We start from the raw sequence: 20,510 nt of genomic DNA, 5'->3' as shown, positions 1-20,510 counted from the left end.
CACTTTTAGACAGGATGATGATGTTCTCTGGCAGAATGCCTTGCTTCCGAGAAAACGCAGTGAACTTGTCCAAAACAACTTGGCTCAGGTGGGGTGTTCTGCCTACAAAAAAAAAAAAAAATACAAGCACATCAAAATGTCACAGAAACAATTCTGACTAAATCAATGCAAACTGCAGTAAATAATTTAATTAATTGAGCTAATGTTTTTTACAGTACACATTATAGGCTGAAATTTAAGTAAGATTAGAAACGGCATTCATAATCCATTTACTTCCGTAACATGATGTTTCAGAGAGGAATAAGATGTTCAACAAGAAACATTTTAAATTAAATTAATTACAAGAAGTAAAAAGAATTTCTCAGGGTGCAACATTAAAGGATTAGTTCACTTCTGAACTTTCCTCACTTTCTGAAAATTTCCTAATAATTTACTCACCCCCATGTCATCCAAGATGTTCATGTCTTTCTTTCTTCAGTCAAAAAGAAATTAAGGTTTTTGAGGAAAACATTCCAGGATTTTTCTCCATATAGTGGACTTCAGTGTGGTTCAATGGGTGGAAGGGCTCTACACGATCGCAGACGAGGAATAAGGGTTTTGTCTAGTGAAATGATCGGTCATTTTCTAAAAAAAATAAAAATGTATATACTTTTTAACCACAAATGCTCGTCTTGCACTAGCTCTGCGATCCGCCACGCATGACGGAAGTACAGATTTAGTGTCTACAAAGCGAACGTGCAAAGACTAAGTCAAATGGCCTTTACAAAAAAAAAAAAGGTAAAACAACGATATTGGTTGATTTTGAAGTTGGAGAATCGCTAGATAAGACCTTTATTCCTCGTCTGGGATCATGTAGAGCCCTTTGAAGCTGCACTGAAACTGACATTTTGACCTTCAACCTGTTGGTAGCCGTTGAAGTCCACTATATGACTTTACAACCAGCTGGCAAAAACTTGGCAGGAGAATAGCTATGGGGTGCTCAATTTTCCCCATTTTATTCACAGCAGCCTTTGAAGTCATCCTGATTGGAGCAAGGACCATGGCGAGGGGATTAAAGGAACAGTGCAGGATTCAGGTTGCCTCCCCTCCGGTGCTTCATGGATGATGTCAAAATCCTGCTCCAGACAGCGGCATGCACACACAGCACAGCTCATCAAGAGGCTGGAAGAGCTGCTGAGCTGGGCCAGGATGAAAATCAATTCGGCCAAGTCCCGTAGTCTCTCTATCCGCAAGGGAAGGCGAGTGTACACAATTTCTTTCCAAGAGGCAGGGGAAAGAATTCCAGTGCTCTCTGAACAACCAATAAGAGCCTGTCAGAGTAATTAGCTGAGCTCACAGATAAGCATATGGCAACCACAGTTACTGAATGAATGAATGGTATATTTATATAGCGCATTTCCTATGTACAACTGTATACCCAAAGCGCTTTACAATCATATCAGGGGGTCTCTCCTTAACCACCACCAGTGTGCAGCATCCACTTGGGTGATGCGACGGGAGCCACAGTACAACGGCACCAGTGCGCTCACCACACACCAGCTGTAGGTGGAGAGGAGAAAGAGTGATAGAGCCGATTCAGTGGATGGGGATTATTAGGAGGCCATGATTGGTAAGGGCCAATGGAGGGAATTTGGCCAGGACACCGGGGTTACACTCCTACTCTTTACGAGAGTTAGTGCAGAAATGCCCTAGTTAGCATAAACCATCAATCCTGGCCATTGGCAGGGACTGATTATTTTGAGCAGACCTGGACAGGCGGCTGCAGTTCTCCGCTTCTATCGCACAAACCACATTGAGACCAAACAACAAACTGCGATGCATTGTGTATTCTGACACCTTTCTATCAGAACCAGCATTAACTTCTTGAGCAATTTGAGCTACAGTAGCTCGTCTGTTGAATCGGACCACACGGGCCAGCCTTCACTCCCCACGTGCATCATTGAGCCTTGGCCGGCCATGACCCTGTCGCCGGTTCACCACTGTTCCTTCCTTGGACCACTTTTGATAGATACTGACCACTGCAGACCGGGAACACCCCACAAGAACTGCAGTTTTGGAGATGCTCTGACCCAGTCGTCTAGGCATCACAATTTGTCCCATGTCAAACTTGCTCAAATCTTTACGCTTGCCCATTTTTTCTGCTTCAAAATGTTCACTTGCTGCCTAATATATCCCACCCACTAACAGGTGCCGTGATGAAGAGAAAAGCAGTGTCATTCACTTCACCTGTCAGTGGTCATAATGTTATACCTGATCAGTGTATAAACGATATAGAAAAAGTTAAATCATACAGTCCTAGCAAACAGTAATGCTTAAACACATTTGACTAGCTAGCTGATAAAACCAACAACCAATTAACTATCAAGACTGACTGGCTAACACTGTTTTTCTCATTTGCCAATGCTCTTTTATTCCTTCATTTTAACTAAAGGCATATCTGAATGATGTTCGTTTTAACCTTCATCAACAAGTAGAATCAACCATGACATCGTAACCTTATCCTATTCCTTTTTAACGCAGATAATTCACTCACCCAATCAATGCAACCCCATGAAAGTTGGGGTTGGCCGACTTGAACTAGTTGATACAGGAAATCAGCAGCCTAATAAAGGCTGACTGGCATAAAGTATTCAGAATATAAAAAATAATAAACTTAAATGTATTTGAATCAAATACACATGTACTGTATCTGAAATACTGCCCCACCCTGCCCGGGGTTAAGCGCAGCGTGAGAAGTCATGCAAAACAAAGCTGAACCAAACCACGTGCAAACATTAAATTCACAGCCTGCTACAAATTCAAGTTAATTTTAAGGTGTGTAAATGCTGGAGCTGTTACCGCAGAGTTTGCTGACCACTGTAGTGGAGTTGTCCTTGGTCTTGACAGTGTGGATCAAAGCATATTCATCATACTTCACATCAACAAAAGTTATGTTGTAAGTCTCCCAGCCTGTGGAACAAACATTTTTCATTTGAGTCCTGTATAACCCACTATACTGTATTTCATGTCTAGGTGATCATATCTTCCTTACATTCACTGCAGTAGCTGAATATTCCAGGAAAATCAGACTTATTAACGAATTGGTTCATCCTCCAGCATGTGCCATCAGGACTGGAAAGACAGAGGACAAATGGGTAAAATCTTTGCATTATCCAACATGGGAAAGTTTCATTCATAGTTTCTTATTTTTAGTGATCAGTTTATCTTACTTGAGACTGGAATATGCCATCTCCAGATCTCCTTCATCAGTCGGTGTCAGCATGGCGACTCCCATCTTCATGTCTGCCTTACAGGTGACAAACCACTCAGCACTGGTGGCAAAACCAATCAGGTACCATTTCCCAGCCATCTATATAAAGGACACAGACATCAACATTTTCCAAAGGATATTCTGGTCTCTAAATATAGTTCATGTCCCTGCATCATTACAAATCTGTGGGCTACACATATAGGCTAGATTCCTCCTCTCAGCATCTTGCAGTCTTACACTCTTGATTTTGAAGTCGGGCTGTGGCGTGACACCAGAACTAACGGCAAGGGCACAGAGCAAAACTCCCAACAATCCCAGCATGGTGGTTGGCATGACTACTGCAGAGCTCAGTCCAGAGTGTGTGGGAATCTGGGCCTCGAGGGGTGAACTCTGAGCGGAGTCCCACGACATGCCCTTATATAGCGCAGCCCTACGTTACATAAATACATGCCCCTTACACATGCACACACCAGAATGCACTTCAAGGTTACTTTGAAAATGTAATAGGTTACAGATTACAAGTTACCCTATTTAAAATAGTATCATTACCATTTCAATTACTTTATCAAAGTAATGTAACTGATTACATTTGATAATTTTTCTCAACATTTCTAACAAATGTTTTCAACTGTTAATCATTTTCAAACATTTAAACCAGGCAGGGTAACACCTAACAGTATAGTACTCAAGACTGATTACTGTCAGACTTTCAAAATCCTTCATCACTTATAATAATTTAATTTTAAAGCACAGCCACCACAGAATTAGACTTTAGCACCTCTTTTTACTTTGAGATCATTCTGAGGTTAAATACAGATTTAAAATCATAACAAGAAATTGTTTAATATCTATGATACTGTTTTTGAAATCAAATCTTTGCATAGCTATGACAGGAAACACTGGAATCTAACAGTGCCTTGGAAAAACAGTTAATCTTAAAAAATAAAGCATATACATAAACTCAAGTAAATCTGTTATTGAATACACTTGTCCTATTCTGTGTCCTAAACTCCTGAAACATTGGTGTCTCATATTTGAGAGCAGTCAGTGCAGTTTGGGAAAGAAATCAATTAAACAAATAAACATTATTCAACATATCCTATAGCTGTAGATGCAAAGTCCTAGATTAACTTCACTGAACTCATCACATAAGTCAGTCAAAACAATTCCGTAAACAAGTAAGAGTTTAATTGAAACACAAAAATACAAAAATATACAAAAATCCTGTTGATTCTTGTATCCTGTGATATTACACTTGTTAAACCTTCATCTTGTGTTTCCTTAGTTTAAACACAAGTTGTATCCATAAAGGACAGCAAAACGGTAAGAAAACTGTTTCTCCCTTATTTCCCTGCCTGAACCTGTTCAATCTTGCATAACAACAAGTGGGCGTCATAAAACAATTTTAGTAAAGTGAAGTGAATTTGGTGTTGTTTACGTCTTCTCACAAACACACTGACACAGGCACTGAGGGTTTGAATATTGAGTTTAATATTGAGGAATGAAATCTCATTGTGTCTGTTATTAGATAAGACAGACTATTTTATATGTGGTTAGACGTGTTCAGAAGCGGATCAGAGGGTCACAGAGGGATTTAGGGTACTGGACTCTAGTCACAGTCAGTTTCCCTCCATAGACGGGGAGAGCTTCAAATATCATCGCATGAACACACACATCTCCTCCGACGTTCACCTGAGAGAGAGAGAGAGAGAGAGAGAGAGAGAGAGAGAGAAATCCACACAGATTTATAAGTGATCTCTTCCATGTAAAACTCTGTTCACATTGCTAGCAACCTAAACACATTCATTTTTCATGACAGCATGCAAAGTTCTGCTACAGTGACCGCTGCTGACTAGATTTGTGTGTCCAGCAGCGCTACAAAGTTGAGAAAAGTTTTCTCTTATAGGCTGCAAACGCAGAGAAACATTATACAGTGACTTGATGCATTTTACCTTTCAGAGAGGACAGAAAAATTACTGGACACATCGCACCCATTTATTATACACTGCCACAATTTCAAAATCCATAAAATACAAAAACAAAACAAAACACTCTCTTACCTTCACCCGATAGTTTGTCCCTTGCACAACCTGAGAAGCAAAGCTTAAAGGTGTGTAAACCTCAAAATTGGTTCCAGCCTTCTCCTCTATGTCTGACTTCACCTGAATAAACAAATACACATTTTATATTCATCTAAATTATTATTATTTAAATAAGATTGAGTTTATTAGTCTCTAGGGAGTTACATCTATCATTCAGACATCAGAAAACTTAGGCTATGTCAAAAGTATTGTGACATTAAGTGAAAAGTAAAGCTGAGTTCTCTTTAAAATGACTTGAAATTAAGCTTTGTCCCCGTTGTGGCTGAATCACAGAACTTTAAAGAATATATAAACCTATAAAGAATACTTCAGTTACATATACATCACTGGACATTTATGCATCATTTGCTACATTGCACACACACACTCCTGTACCAAATATTGCTCAACCCATGTCTCTCCTCAGCACACCTATACAGACACACCCTGACTTCACAAAATATATTATACAATTTAATTATGAACATTAATAAAAAATAATAATACTGAAAATAACATTAAACAATAAAATTTCAAGTCTTCAATGACAACAAATAATTTCCACCAACACATTTCACAGCACCAAAATAGATAATTTTACTAGGCGGTGTTTTAACAAAAAAACTACATGAGTGATTTTCTGTCTCCTACCTTAAGGCAGATGTTTGTCACCTCTGGAGTGACAGGCCTCACTGAGGTAAAGCCACCAGGCATTAGCTTTGCTGCAGTGTGAAATAAACAAAACAATCAAAGCCTGGATGAAATAAACTGTATTATCAGGCAGTCTGACTCACATATTGATTCTGTTTCACTATTTATGCTCCCAAAATCACATGACATGAGTCGTCATTGTAATTTCATGTGATCACATCAAAGAGACTGAATGAATAGGCGGAGTTTCACTTTGGGGCTGTTGTGTAATATTCAGTTCCTGTGAAAAACTGTTCCAATGGCAGTAGGTATACATGAACATTCATGATATTTCCCCTATTGTGGGCGTGTCCTTGAGACAATGCGCAAACGAATGGAACTGAAAATATTAGTGCACACTCCTCAAATCGCAACTTGTTTGATGGATTATTTCCAAAAGATAATGAAGTTTTGATGTTAAGCATTAACTGCAACAGATCACATTTTCAAATGTATTATGTAATATTCAATTTTGTAATGCACAGTAAAATCAGCAGTGTAAAAATTGCAGTGTTGAAAGTTATTAATACCCAAAGAGATGAATTAACAATCTACAGTGTTAAAGTACTCCTTTTCAGTGTTACAGGGTGCTACATGGTGTAATTTCATTTTTACACTGAAAGTGCAAAAAACCCCACCCCGAAATGTCTTGACTCCACCCTTTGATGACTGCTGCCTCGCAAAACGCCGCCGCCGCCGCAATTTTATCTTCATGCGACCAAGACGGTAAGTTTGATTGGTTTTCTCTGCCTAAAATTAAATAGGAAATATATTCCTTTAAACATTTTTAGTCAAAATAAGTGGTGGTGAACACATTTTAGAAATGACTAACTAAACGTGTTTTTTGTCAAGGTTAAGGGCGCTTGTTAAAGTTAAGTTCATGAGAGGCAGAGATGTACAGAATAATGTAAAGCTTCTCATGCTGTTTTGATTTCCTGGATGAAGGTGATTTTACAAGTAAAATAAATTTGTTGGAATGTCCTTACAATTTGTTACATATACTTTAAGCGTCTTTCATTTTGGCATTTCCGCCTTCAGTCACGCCGAGGCCTGGTTTTACAACGAGTCTGACACTGAGGCTGATGAGGAGGTCTGAAGCACCACATTTGGGTGTTTTTCTGCACAGATGAGAGAATTCATCAAATGGTAATTTTATACTTGTTTTTGAAAGCACTAAGTGTGGCATTATGTTGTGCCCATGCTTTGAACACTGTAAAAGTGGCACTGTTATTCACACATTATCAATTCCGTTTTTGTGACTCATACTCATTAACTACACCGTGTTTAAGAGTCTTGTCGCGCACAGTGCAAATAAGAAATGCAGTTTTTCTGCAGACTGAGGTGGGGAAGTGTAGAACGTGGAATTGGTTTGCGGTTACCATGCAAGTTGCGTTATCTAATGCAAAACTATAAAGTTAGAGCGTTGCAATGCTTCCAGGTTCTACGTCAGAACGCTGGCTCAGTATTAGCTGGCTCCTGTGTCAGCATCAAATGCATGTGTCGTGCTGCTCATGTCAAGTCAAGTCAAGTCACCTTTATTTATATAGCGCTTTTTACAATGTAGATTGTGTCAAAGCAGCTTTACATTGATAACTGGTACATTGTTTGGCTGCACAGCAGCTCTTAAAGAATAGTGTCAATGCATGTGACCAGAGCCGGCCAATACTGAGCCTGCGTTTGGACATAAACACAGAAGCTCTGCAACGTAAATAGCGTAGCAGAATGACAGGGGAGAGATGAATTTGTTGAATAAAGTCGTTATTTTTGTTTTGTTTTTGTGCACAAAAAGTATTTTTGTCGGTTTATAATATTAAGGTTGAATCACTGTAGTCACGTTGACTATTTTAACAATGTTTTACTACTTTTCTGGACCTTTAATGTGGTAATTATGTTGCTTTAAATGGAGAATAAAATTTTTTTTAGATTTCATCAAAATATCTTAATTTGTGTTCCGAAGATGAACGAAGGTCTTACCGGTGTGGAACGACATGAGGGTGAGTAATTAATGACAGAAATTTCATTTTTGGATTAACTAACCAGCTGAGCTACTAAGCAAGCTTAGTATGTAAGTAAAACTGAACATATGGAGCTGATTAAGTGAACTCCAAAATATATTCGTTTACAAATCATGCTGGTTAAAAGTGTTTTGAGGTCATAACATAATTGTGCAAGGAGCTGCATGATTTATTGATCTATTATCTGCCCCAGTAATCATAATTGTGTGTGAAAACGATTAAAAGTGCTTGCTGTTTTACTGCCTCTAGTGTTCATTTCTGTTGGAAACTGCAGTGATATGTACATATTGGTACATATTTTGCGTTTTGCAAAAATGTTGCCACAGGTACGTTTTTCCAATGAGCTTGTATTGGCCGTTTTACCACTTTCAGACAGGATGAAGATGTTCTCCGGCAGAATGCCTTGCTTCCGAGAAAACGCAGTGAACTTGTCCAAGACAACCTGGCTCAGGTTGGGTATTCGGCCTACAAAAAAAAAAAGTAATGTCACAGAAACAATTCTGACTAAATCAATGCCAACTGCAGTAAATAATTTAATTAATTGAGCTAATGTTTTTTACAGTACACATTATAGGCTGAAATTTAAGTAAGATTAGAAACGGCATTCATATCCATTTACTTCCGTAACATGATGTTTCAGAGAGATGTTCAACAAGAAACATTTTACATTAAGGTTATATTGGTCAACATGATTTAACATGAATAACATAAGCTAACAATGAGAAATACTTCTAAAGCATTTATTAATCTTAGTTCATGTTCATTTCAATATTTACATTATTAAGATCAAGTTATACCTGTTAACTTGAGCTAAATGAACTAACAAAGAGCAGTTTAACTAATGTTAACAAATAAGAAATAGGCCTGTAACAAATGTAGTGCTCATTATTAATGCATTAAATAATGTTAACTTAATGGGACCTTGTTTTAAAGTGTTACCAGAAAGTCATTTCAGAGTTGAACAAGTTATTACATTTTGACCAAATTGATGAAAGAATAACACGAATAATTTGCACTAAGAGCAGGAACGAAGAAGTAAAAAGAGTTTCTCAGGGTTCAACATTAAAGGATTAGTTCACTTCTGAATGAAAATTTCCTGATAATTTACTCACCCCCATGTCATCCAAGATGTTCATGTCTTTCTTTCTTCAGTCGAAAAGAAATTAAGGTTTTTGAGAAAAACATTTCAGGATTTTTCTCCATATAGTGGACTTCAGTGTGGTTCAATGGGTGGAAGGGCTCTACACGATCGCAGACGAGGAATAAGGGTTTTGTCTAGCGAAATGATCGGTCATTTTCTAAAAAAAATAAAATTGTATGTACATTTTAACCACAAATGCTCGTCTTGTACTAGCTCTGCGATCCGCCACGCATGACATAATCACGTTACAAAGGTCACACGTGACGTATGCGGAAGTACAGATTTAGTGTCTACAAAGCGAACGTGCAAAGACTTTACAAAAGTCTTTACACACACAAAAAAGTGCCAAGCTGTACTGAAACCGACATTTGGACCCTCAACCTGTTGGTAGCCGTTGAAGTCCACTATATGGAGAAAAATTCTGGAATGTTTTCCTCAAAAACCTTAATTTATTTTCGACTGAAGAAAGAAAGACATGAACATCTTGGATGACATGGGGGTGAGTAAATTATCAGAAAATTTTAATTCTGAAGTGAACTAATCCTTTAATCTGGGACCAGATCCAATTCGCTAAGAGGGACGAGAAGGATCTTAATGTTGTCTGGCTGGATTTGGAGAAAGCCAATGGCTCTTTTCTCACATTGGTTGATTGACTTTACCCTGGACTTTTTCCACGTGCCTGCATGTGTCAATACCATCATCCAAAGCTATTTTGTGGATTTGAAGATCTGCCACTCATTACATGACTTTACAACCAGCTGGCAAAAACTTGGCAGGGGAATAGCTATGGGGTGCTCAATTTCCCCCATTTTATTCACAGCAGCCTTTGAGGTCATCCTGATTGGAGCAAGGACCATAGCGAGGGGATTAAAGGAACAATGCAGGATTCAGGTTGCCTCCCCTCCGGTGCTTCATGGATGATGTCAAAATCCTGCTCCAGACAGCGGCATGCACACACAGCACAGCTCATCAAGAGGCTGGAAGAGCTGCTGAGCTGGGCCAGGATGAAAATCAATTCGGCCAAGTCCCGTAGTCTCTCTATCCGCAAGGGAAGGCGAGTGTACACAATTTCTTTCCAAGAGGCAGGGGAAAGAATTCCAGTGCTCTCTGAACAACCAATAAGAGCCTGTCAGAGTAATTAGCTGAGCTCACAGATACGCATATGGCAACCACAGTTACTGAATGAATGAATGAATGGTATATTTATATAGCGCATTTCCTATGTACAACTGTATACCCAAAGCGCTTTACAATCATATCAGGGGGTCTCTCCTTAACCACCACCAGTGTGCAGCATCCACTTGGATGATGCGATGGCAGCCACAGTACAACGGTGCCAGTGCGCTCACCACACACCAGCTGTAGGTGGAGAGGAGAAAGAGTGATAGAGCCAATTCAATGGATGGGGATTATTAGGAGGCCATGATTGGTAAGGGCCAATGGAGGGAATTTGGCCAGGACACCGGGGTTACACTCCTACTCTACGAGAAGTGCCATGGGATTTTTAATGACCACAGAGAGTCAGGGCGTCGGTTTAACGTCTCATCCGAAGGACGGTGCTTGTTACAGTATAGTGTCCCCGTCACTATACTGGGGTGTTAGGACCCACACAGACCACAGGGTGAGCACCCCCTGCTGGCCTCACTAACACCGCATCCAGCAGCTACCTAGTTTTCCCAGGAGGTCTCCCATCCAGGTACTAACGTCCCTGAACATCTTGGTTTGGCATGCAGGTGGATCATTTCCTTGTTGTACTCGCTTAGAGCATTAATATGTGCATGTTTTTTTTTTGTTTTTTTGTTTTTTTTGATGAACTGTATGAAAATAGCCAGGATCTGCTCTTTATTTCTCCCAGTGTGCACATTTTTAAAGCATTAAAATTTTTTGTTTTGTTAACAAAATGTGTATTATAACAACATTTGCTTAAGTTAAAGAAGTTAGATATCAGTTAAGAGGCTAGTTTGCTAACTTGAACTGTCTGAAAAAGCCAGCATCTGCTGTTCTTTTCTCTCAGTGTGAGTGTGCACATTTTATAGCATTTATGGTTTCGTTTTGTTAATTAAATGTGTATTACCAGCGTTTGCTTAAAACCTGTTAACACCCAGCACACACTTTGATTACATTATTTCAAAGTTACTACTAGGTTTAATGTAAGTTATAAATGTAACTTGACAGACTATGCATTATTAAAAAGGTCTAAGACTCAGCTTAAATTTTTGACTTCTGTTTTATTCAACATATCTTTTAGTGACAGAAATTTTTTAATTTGTGTAAAAAAAAAAAAAAAAAAAAAAAAAAAAAAGTTTAAAACATGAAACCAAAAAAGTTATAGAAGTTTATGAAAATGATTTATGAACAATTTTTTATATAATATTTATTTTATAAAACATGTATAAAACATGGGACAATAATATAATTTATAAAAGTAAACAAAAAAAATCATCAACAGCATAAAATCTTGCACAATGACAGAAATAAACAGCAGATTTCAGGCTATTTCAGGAGTAGCCTCAAAGACTTTAACCAATCTCTGAGTATTAAAAGCTTTTAATACACATTTAGTTAACAAAACAAAACCATGCACATTTTAAAGTAAAAGTGTGAGTACAGCAAGAAAATGATCCACCCGCATGCCTCTCAGCCATGATGCCTTGATCAGTTGTTATCTGCGTCTCGAGCAGATGACGTCACTAGGAGGGAGGTGTGGACAGGCCCACTGAACACGCCCCAGTTTCTTGACTCCACCCCATGTCAAAACAATGCCATGAAGTGAACGCACTAACTTATTTAATACTTAATTCTTCTGCAAACATATGTGGCATTATATTGACTCCACACAAAACTGCTTTGGCTCAGGGCCGCTATAAGTGGTGCCATGACCAGGTGAGGAAGTTGGCAGAATGCACAAAAAGAGCAAGAGCGATGGCAAACAAGAGGCCCCAGAGCCCTAAGAGGCAGCCTGTCCAATTTGTAAGAGCAGGTCAGTTAGTGCAGAAGTGCCCTACTTAGCATAAACCATCAATCCTGGCCAGTGGCAGGGACTGATTATTTTGAGCAGACCTGGACAGGCGGCTGCAGTTCTCTGCTTCTATTGCACAAACCACATTGAGACCAAACCCTGTGTTGTGGTCCGAGACGAGTAAGCGGGTAGTGCTAGTGGAATTCACAGTGCCCTGGGAAGAAGCAGCACAGGATATGAGGCATATGAGCAGAAAAAGTCACGATACACCGACCTGGTAGCGGAATGCAAGGGAAAGGGATGGAGAGCAACAACTTAACCAGTGGAGATAGGCTGGCTTCGTTGCTCAGTCGACCTGCCACTTCCTGAGGCACATCGGCTTCAGCTCTGGCGAGGTCAGTAAGAAGTAAAAGATCTTGCCGAAGAGGCAGAGAAAGAAAGCTTTTGGCTATGGCTGAGGAGGACTGACAAGAGCTGGGATGCTGAGAAGCCTCAAGGCATAAGAACCTGAGATCTAAGTTCAGCGGCAGGGAGACGTCCCTGTCCGCTGCCCCACTACCCTGAGATGTTCTGGGACATAAGGGGCGAAACATCGGTGAAGGGTGGCTCCCAGCTGATGACCCTGCGGCTGGCAGTTTGGCACCAGCAGCGGTGCGTCAGGCAGTAATGCCCCGCAGGTTTTACCACCAACCTGTTTCCAATTTTACTGCAAGTGTGTCGCTCAAGCGCACAGGGGCACCATTACGGGGGTGCAAAGTATGCCAGGCATATGGGCCCAGGTTGCTAGAGGGCCCCAAATCATGACTTTGGATTTTTTTGTGGGTTTTTTTTTTTTTTCTTTCATTAACAAATATTTTATCTAATAATATTGTAGTAAAATAAAATAAAATCAGTGAATTATAGAAAGTAAGAAGTGTATGGAGGACAAAACCTGCAAAAACAATAAATAAATAAATACGTAAATAAATATACGAAGAAAATACATCAATATACAAGGAAATGTAAAAAAATAAATAAAAATAAAATAAGTATTTATACTTTTATTTCCTTATTTAAGTATAATTGTATTTTTTTCCCACATTTAGTTATTATTTTCATTTAAATAATGTTCATTTTAGGCTGCTGTAACTTTAAGAGCTTATGCACGGACCCAATATATTGATATACATCAAATTCTCCCATTTGTTTACCTTTACTCAAGACATAAACTGGCCGTGTTTATGCAAATACTCAGATTTTGACATTTTTGTGTGCATTTGACTGTTTAGCCGTGCACAGAAAGCTGCCTGTCAGTATGCGAATACTGAATATTAGTTCTTATTTGTGGAATTTTGCACTTTCTTTTTTAACATTAAGCACGTCCCACTCTTTATTACTCATTTGTTCATGTTTCTTTTTTGCTCTAACGTGTCAATAACTCCTGCTCGCTAAAACTTGTACGGACATGCATATGCGTGTATATGCGGTGTATAACCGATCAGGCATAACATTATGACCACCTTCCTAAAATTGTGTTGATCCCCCTTTTGCTGCCAAAACAGCCCTGACCTGTTGAGGCATGGACTCCACTAGACCCCTGAAGGTGTGCTGTGGTATCTGGCACCAAGATGTTAGCAGCAGATCCTTTAAGTCCTGGAAGTTGCGAGGTGGAGCCTCCATGGATCAGACTTGTTTTTTCAGCACATCCCACAGATGCTCGATTAGATTGAGATCTGGGGAATTTGGAGGCCAAGTCAACACCTCAAACTCATTGTTGTGCTCCTCAAACCATTTCTGAACCAGCTTTGTGGCAGGGTGCATTATCCTGCTGAAAGAGGCCACAGCCACCAGGGAATACCGTTTCCATGAAAGGGTGTACATGGTCTGCAACAATGCTTAGGTAGGTGGTATGTGTCAAAGTAACATCCACATGAATGGCAGGATCCAAGGTTTCCCAGCACAACATTGGCCAAAGCATCACACTGCCTCCGCCGGCTTGCCTTCTTCCCATAGTGCATCCTGGTGCCATGTGTTCCCCAGGTACGCACAGGACGCACAGGGCCATCCATGTGATGTAAAATAAAACGTGACTCATCAGGCCAGGCCACCTTCTTCCATTGCTCCGTGGTCCAGTTCTGATGCTCACGTGCCCACTGTTGGAGCTTTCGGCGGTGGACAGGGGTCAGCATGGGCACCCTGACTGGTCTGCAGCTATGCAGCTCCATACGCAACAAACTGTGATGCACTGTGTATTCTGACACCTTTCTATCAGAACCAGCATTAACTTCTTGAGCAATTTGAGCTACAGTAGCTCGTCTGTTGAATCGGACCACACGGGCCAGCCTTCACTCCCCACTTGCATCAATGAGCCTTGGCCGCCCATGACCCTGTCGCCGGTTCACCACTGTTCCTTCCTTGGACCACTTTTGATAGATACTGACCACTGCAGACCGGGAACACCCGACAAGAGCTGTAGTTTTGGAGATGCTCTGACCCAGTCGTCAAGGCATCACAATTTGTCCCTTGTCAAACTTGCTCAAATCTTTACGCTTGCCCATTTTTTTCTGCTTCAAAATGTTCACTTGCTGCCTAATATATCCCACCCACTAACAGGTGCCGTCAGTGGCGCAAAAATGGGGTATGCAGTATATGCAGTGCATAGGGGCGCCGCGCGGAGGGGGGCGCCATTGTGCCAAAACTTCTTTGAAAATCTTTTTGAATAAAACGTTTAAAATAAACTTAAAAATTATGTTTGTTGAAAAATAATGTTTGTTTAGCATTTTAAATTTGTAAATATATATATATATATATATATATATATTATATTAAGTGATATCAACTGCTCACCATTTCGACAAGAGCCGTTGCTCTGTTACGGACAGTCACATCTCCAAAATGGACAGAGGAGGGAAGCGATTTGGGACACAGAACAGAAAACGTAAAAAAGAAATTGAAAAACAGTGTCTTAAAATGAGGACATCGATGTCCATGTGGATAACAAGAAATTGGTAAGCGTAACCTATATCACTGTAAGTCTTTGATGTCTTACACCGGTCGGTCTGTGTGTAGCGCCGCTTCAAGTCTTTTATGAATGATCCGCTGAATCACTTTTGTTACGTTCAAAACGCAGATTCAGAAATGAAACACTGCTGTGTGTTGCGTGGAGATGAACAGTTCTGCTTTGTCTTTATAGTTTCACTGGCAAATTTGAACAAAACAGACAATATGTTGTCTAAAATAACACAATATAAACTTATTTTAAACACGTATAAAATAAGTATTGCATTTTGCACTCATTTTATTTGGGACAAAAACAGCACTCGTGTAATATTGAAATCCATTACTTTTGTGATACTGCTTAACTCATATGATAAATATGAGACAAAAACTCAATAAGGGGCATTTTTGCTCCAATATCTTGAGTTTTATAGACATTCTAACTGCATTCTGTAAGCTCTATCCATCGCATAGTGAGCTGTTGCCCTGCATTATATTCCTTATATTCCATCAGATGACCTACATTGGTTTGGGGCGGGGCAAGACAGGGGATATAGTGTGGCAAGAATATTGAATAATGTGAGAAAATGTGAATCCTTTGGATTTTCTGGATTAACTGATCATATCAATTGATCAATGTCATATTCATTAAAGTCACAAGTAGACAAAACACAATGTAGTTAACATAACATACAAAAATAAAATTATGTCTTTATTTAAAATCCCATTAATCTTTTGAAAAAAGCAGGCCTAAGTGAAAAGTTTAGATTGGGCAGTTTAACTGCTCAAGACAAACAAGGACTCATGAACAACAACCACAACAGTAAAAAAAAACACGTGGGTCATCCTGGTTAAAAAAAAAAAAAAGTCACAAGTTCTGTTCAATAAAGGCATTAAAGAAAATTATTGTTTGTGTTGTAGTGTGTCACATTGTGTTTCGTCTATACGTGTGGTGTGACTTTGATGAAGATCAGATAACAATTTTATGACAAATTAATGCAAATTAATGTTTTCTTGCCACTGTACTACAGAATATATATATTGTGTGTGTGTATGCTAGTTCCTGGTAATATTATATAATATGTAATATAATTAGGCTAATATATACGATTATATACCTTTTGTTGTTGTTGTTGTTGTTTTTTTGGGGGGGGTATGGGGGGGGGGGGGGGGGGATGGGGGGGGGCGCCAACAATGATCTTGCATAACCTTCAGCAAATGTGCAGTTGCGCCCCTGGGTGCCGTGATGAAGAGAAAAGCAGTGTCATTCACTTCACCTGTCAGTGGTCATAATGTTATACCTGATCAGTGTATAAACAATATAGAAAAAGTTAAATCATACAGTCCTAGCAAACAGTAATGCTTAAACACATTTGACTAGCTAGCTGATAAAACCAACAACCAATTAACTATCAAGACTGACTGGCTAACACTATTTTTCTCATTTGCCAATGCTCTTTTATTTCTTCATTTTAACTAAAGGCATATCTGAATGTTTGTTTTAACCTTCATCAACAAGTAGAATCAACCATGACATCGTAACCTTATCCTATTCCTTTTTAACGCAGATAATTTGCTCACCCAATCAATGCTAGATGTCGTACAGCTGCAGCTCATGTGCATGAAAGGTAAGGTTGGTGGTCTGAACTAGTTGATACAGGAAAGCAGCAGCTTAATAAAGGCTGATTGGCACAAAGTATTCAGAATATAAAAAAAATAATTAACTTAAATGTATTTGAGTACTTTTTTTCAAAGGCTTTAAAATACAAAATAGTATTTTGTTTCTCAAATATGCATGTACTGTATCTGAAATACTGCTCCACCCTGCCCGGGGTTAGGCGCAGCATGAGAAGTCATGCAAAACAAAGCTGAACCAAACCACATGCAAACATTAAATTCACAGCCTGCTACAAATTCAAGTTAATTTTAAGGTGTGTAAATGCTGGTGCTGTTACCATAGAGTTTGCTGACCACTGTAGTGGAGTCGGCCTTGGTCTTGACAGTGTGGATCAAAGCATATTCATCACACTTCACATCAACAAAACGCATGTCATTGTCATTCTTCCAGCCTGTAGAACAAACATTTTTCATTTGAGTCCTGTATAAACCACTATACTGTATTTCATGTCTAGGTGGTCATATCTTTCTTACGTTCACTGCGGTAGCTGAATTTTCCAGGAATATTAGTCTTCTTAGCGAGTTGGTTCAACCTCAAGCTTGTGCCATCAGGACTGGAAAGACCTTTGCATTATCCAACATGGGAAAGTTTCATTCATAGTTTCTTATTTTTAGTGATCAGTTTATCTTACTTGAGACTGGAATATTCCATCTCCAGATCTCCTTCATCAGTCGGTGTCAGCATGGCGACTCCCATCTTCATGTCCGCCTTACAGGTGACAAACCACTCTGCGTTGCTGGCAATACCAATCAGATACCATTTCCCAGCCACCTATATGAAGGACACACATCAACATTTTCCAAAGGATATTCTGGTCTCTAAATATAGTCCATGTCCCTGCATCATTACAAATCTGTGGGATACACATATAGGCTATATATATATAGATTCCTCCTCTCATCAGCATCTTGCAGTCTTACCCTCTTGATGTCGAAGTCGGGCTGTGGCGTGACCTCAGAACTAACGGCAAGAGCACAGAGCAAAACTCCCAACAATCCCAGCACGGTGGTTGGCATGGCTACTGCAGAGCTCAGTCTGTGTGGGAATCTGGGCCTCGAGGGGTGAACTCTGAACGGAGTCCTATGACACGCTGTTATATAGTGCAGCCCCCCGTTACATAAACACACAAAAACATTCCCACACAAACCAGAACGCACTTCAACATAATACTTAACCAGTGTTGGGAAGGTTACTTTGGAAATGTAATAGGTTACAGATTACAATTTACCCTATTTAAAATGTAATAAGTAGTGTAACCATTTCATTTACTATTAAAGTAATATAACTGATTACATTTGATTACTTTTTTAGTTTAATATCTATGATACTGTTTTTGAAATCAAATCTTTGCATAGCAATGACAGGAATCACTGGAATCTAATAATACCTTGGAAAAACAGTTAATCTTATATAAAGCATAAACATAAACTCAAATAGGAAATAAATCCGTTATTGAATAATCATGTAATAACCTATTCTGTGTCCTAAACTCCTAAAACATTGGTGTCTCATATTTGAGAGCAGTCAGTGCAATTTGGGAAAGAAATCAATTAAACAAATATACATTATTCAGCATATCCTAGCTGTAGATGCAAAGTCCTAGATTAACTTTACAGGTATTACAGTGGCAGGAAAAATGGGTTCTTACTCATCACAGAAGTCAGTCAAAAATCTGTAAACAAGTACGAGTTTAATCAAAACACAAAAATATACAAAAATCTTGTGGGTTCTTGTATCCTATGATATTACACTTGTTAAACCTTTATCTTGTGTTTCCTTAAACGTTTAAACACAAGTTTTGTCCATAAATGACAGCAAAATGGTAAGAAAAGTTTCTCCCTTATTTCCCTGCCCGAACCTGTTCAATCTTGCGTAACAACAAGTGGGCGTGGCTGTTAAAGAAACAGTACAGAAATTATACATCAGAAAACAGGAAAAAATACTGAAATATACAGAGCCCCGTACATGACATGCAGGAAAAAAACAGTATGCTAAATCGTGCACACGATTTATTAATTCGTTCCCTCGATTTACTAAAACGTGCGCACAATTTAGTAAATCAAGGGAACGAATTAGTAAGTCATGCACACGATTTAGTAAATCGAGGGAACGAATTAGTAAATCATGTGCACAATTAAATTTTTTTTCTTGCATGTCATGTAGGGGCTCCATAGAAATATATATATATATATATATATATATATACAGGAAATATCAGAATTGCTTTAAGTTATTACTTGCAAATCAACACTCTAAGCAAACAATAATAATATACAAATTATTGACATATTAAATTGGCTCTTACATACCAGCCCCTAATTGTCTTTGTTCAAAAAAACAATTACCAACCTATTTATACCAAAGAGCCAAACAAATTTCTTAAAGATAACATATAGTCTTGGCTGAATCTCTGAAAATGAAATTTGTTCCATTGTCAGGTCTGATTGTTTGAACCTGACCCCTTCTAGAAATGAATCTCCTCAGTGCATGAATGAACGAGTCAGTATCCAAAGAGCTAGCAATCTCAATGCGAACAGCTCTTCACGTCAGGCAGCCACAGATGACAAACAGTCATCCACATAGAAATTCCCAAGGACTGTCTGAATTACCTCTGATCTGTGCTGTGCACTGTTGTCTTTTGCACAGCTTTGCAAAGCGTAGATTGCACAACTTAGGGAGGATGTAGCACCAAATAAGTGAACAATCTTTCTGCATTCCTCCATTTCCTGAGCAGTGTCCCCTTTTGGTCACCAAAGGAATCTCAACAGGTCTTTGTCTTTAGCAGGAACTCTGATCTGATGAAACATCCCTTACACATCTGCTGCAAGGGCTATTGGCTTATGTCTGAATCTCATCAGCACACCAATGAGAGAATTATTCAAGTTGCGTCCTTATAACAGTTGAAAGTTGAGTGATTTTCCTTGATAGGTAGCTGTGCAGTCAAACAGCACTCAAAGTTTGTGTTTTTGTGGGTGATACACCCCGTGGTCTGGGATGTACCAGATTCTGCCAGGGTTTGCTTCAATTTCACTTGCAGGAATTTTTTCAGCATGACCTTTGAGTAACATGTCCTCCATGAAACTACAATAGTCCTAGTGGAAAGCTGAATTTCTTTTGAATTTCCTTTTCAGAAATTGAGCACGCAGAGAAGTAACAACAAATGCTACATCCTTTTTCTTCAATGGAAGGTCAATGTCCATCAATAAGCTCTATGGACTGTGATACAGACTGTGATTAGGATAGGCAGTTTATACATACATAAACTGCCTATCCTCTATAGACATTTTCATTTTTTTTTTGCTTGCTTACACTCAGGTAAATCATAACTCAATTGCTGTTGAATTAGGTTCTCCAGGCTTACCACTGAAATCCTGTTTGCCATCACCTGTGGCCATCCTGTGTTTCTGTTAGTTTGGATGTTTTCTCTCTCCAAAAGCCATTTACAATCCAGCCAAAATCTGCCAGCAAACAATCCAGCTGTGAGAATCTGTTCCCCACCCCCATGATGAGAGATGACAATGTAGTAGCTAAAAAGATGCTGATTCTATTCAGTGTGTGGATGGAGTTTAACGAGCATCAGTTTGATAATGCTAGAACCTCACTGTGTAAGAAACAGGGTGGGAAAAAAATCTGCCAGAAAACAATCCAGCTGTCAGAATCCGTTCGCCACTCCCATGATGACAGATGCCTTTTATTGTGATAGGACAGTATGTAGACAGG

At 39.2% G+C, this 20,510-nt stretch overlaps 1 protein-coding gene across 6 annotated transcripts in view; it reads right to left on the bottom strand.

Moving 5' to 3' along the window:
• Nucleotides 1–20,510, bottom strand: part of LOC127512115 (cytosolic phospholipase A2 gamma-like) — a 135,692-nt gene that overhangs the window by 29,182 nt on the left and 86,000 nt on the right. For 3 of the 6 annotated variants that reach the window (XM_051892741.1, XM_051892742.1, XM_051892745.1), the window contains exons 3-5: nucleotides 3,032–3,111; nucleotides 2,839–2,949; nucleotides 1–102 (exon numbers count right to left, since the gene is read on the bottom strand). In XM_051892741.1, coding sequence (XP_051748701.1) covers nucleotides 1–102; nucleotides 2,839–2,949; nucleotides 3,032–3,111 — 293 coding nt within the window. Of the gene's footprint in view, nucleotides 103–2,838; nucleotides 2,950–3,031; nucleotides 3,112–3,209; nucleotides 3,350–3,487; nucleotides 3,653–17,421; nucleotides 17,562–17,710; nucleotides 17,880–20,510 lie in introns of those variants that run through there. The other 3 variants (XM_051892743.1, XM_051892744.1, XM_051892746.1) reach the window with 3 other exon arrangements.

This window comes from Ctenopharyngodon idella, chromosome 5, assembly GCF_019924925.1.
Source record: "Ctenopharyngodon idella isolate HZGC_01 chromosome 5, HZGC01, whole genome shotgun sequence".
NCBI lineage: Eukaryota > Metazoa > Chordata > Actinopteri > Cypriniformes > Xenocyprididae > Ctenopharyngodon > Ctenopharyngodon idella.
This window is presented reverse-complemented; position numbering and strand designations above follow the sequence as displayed.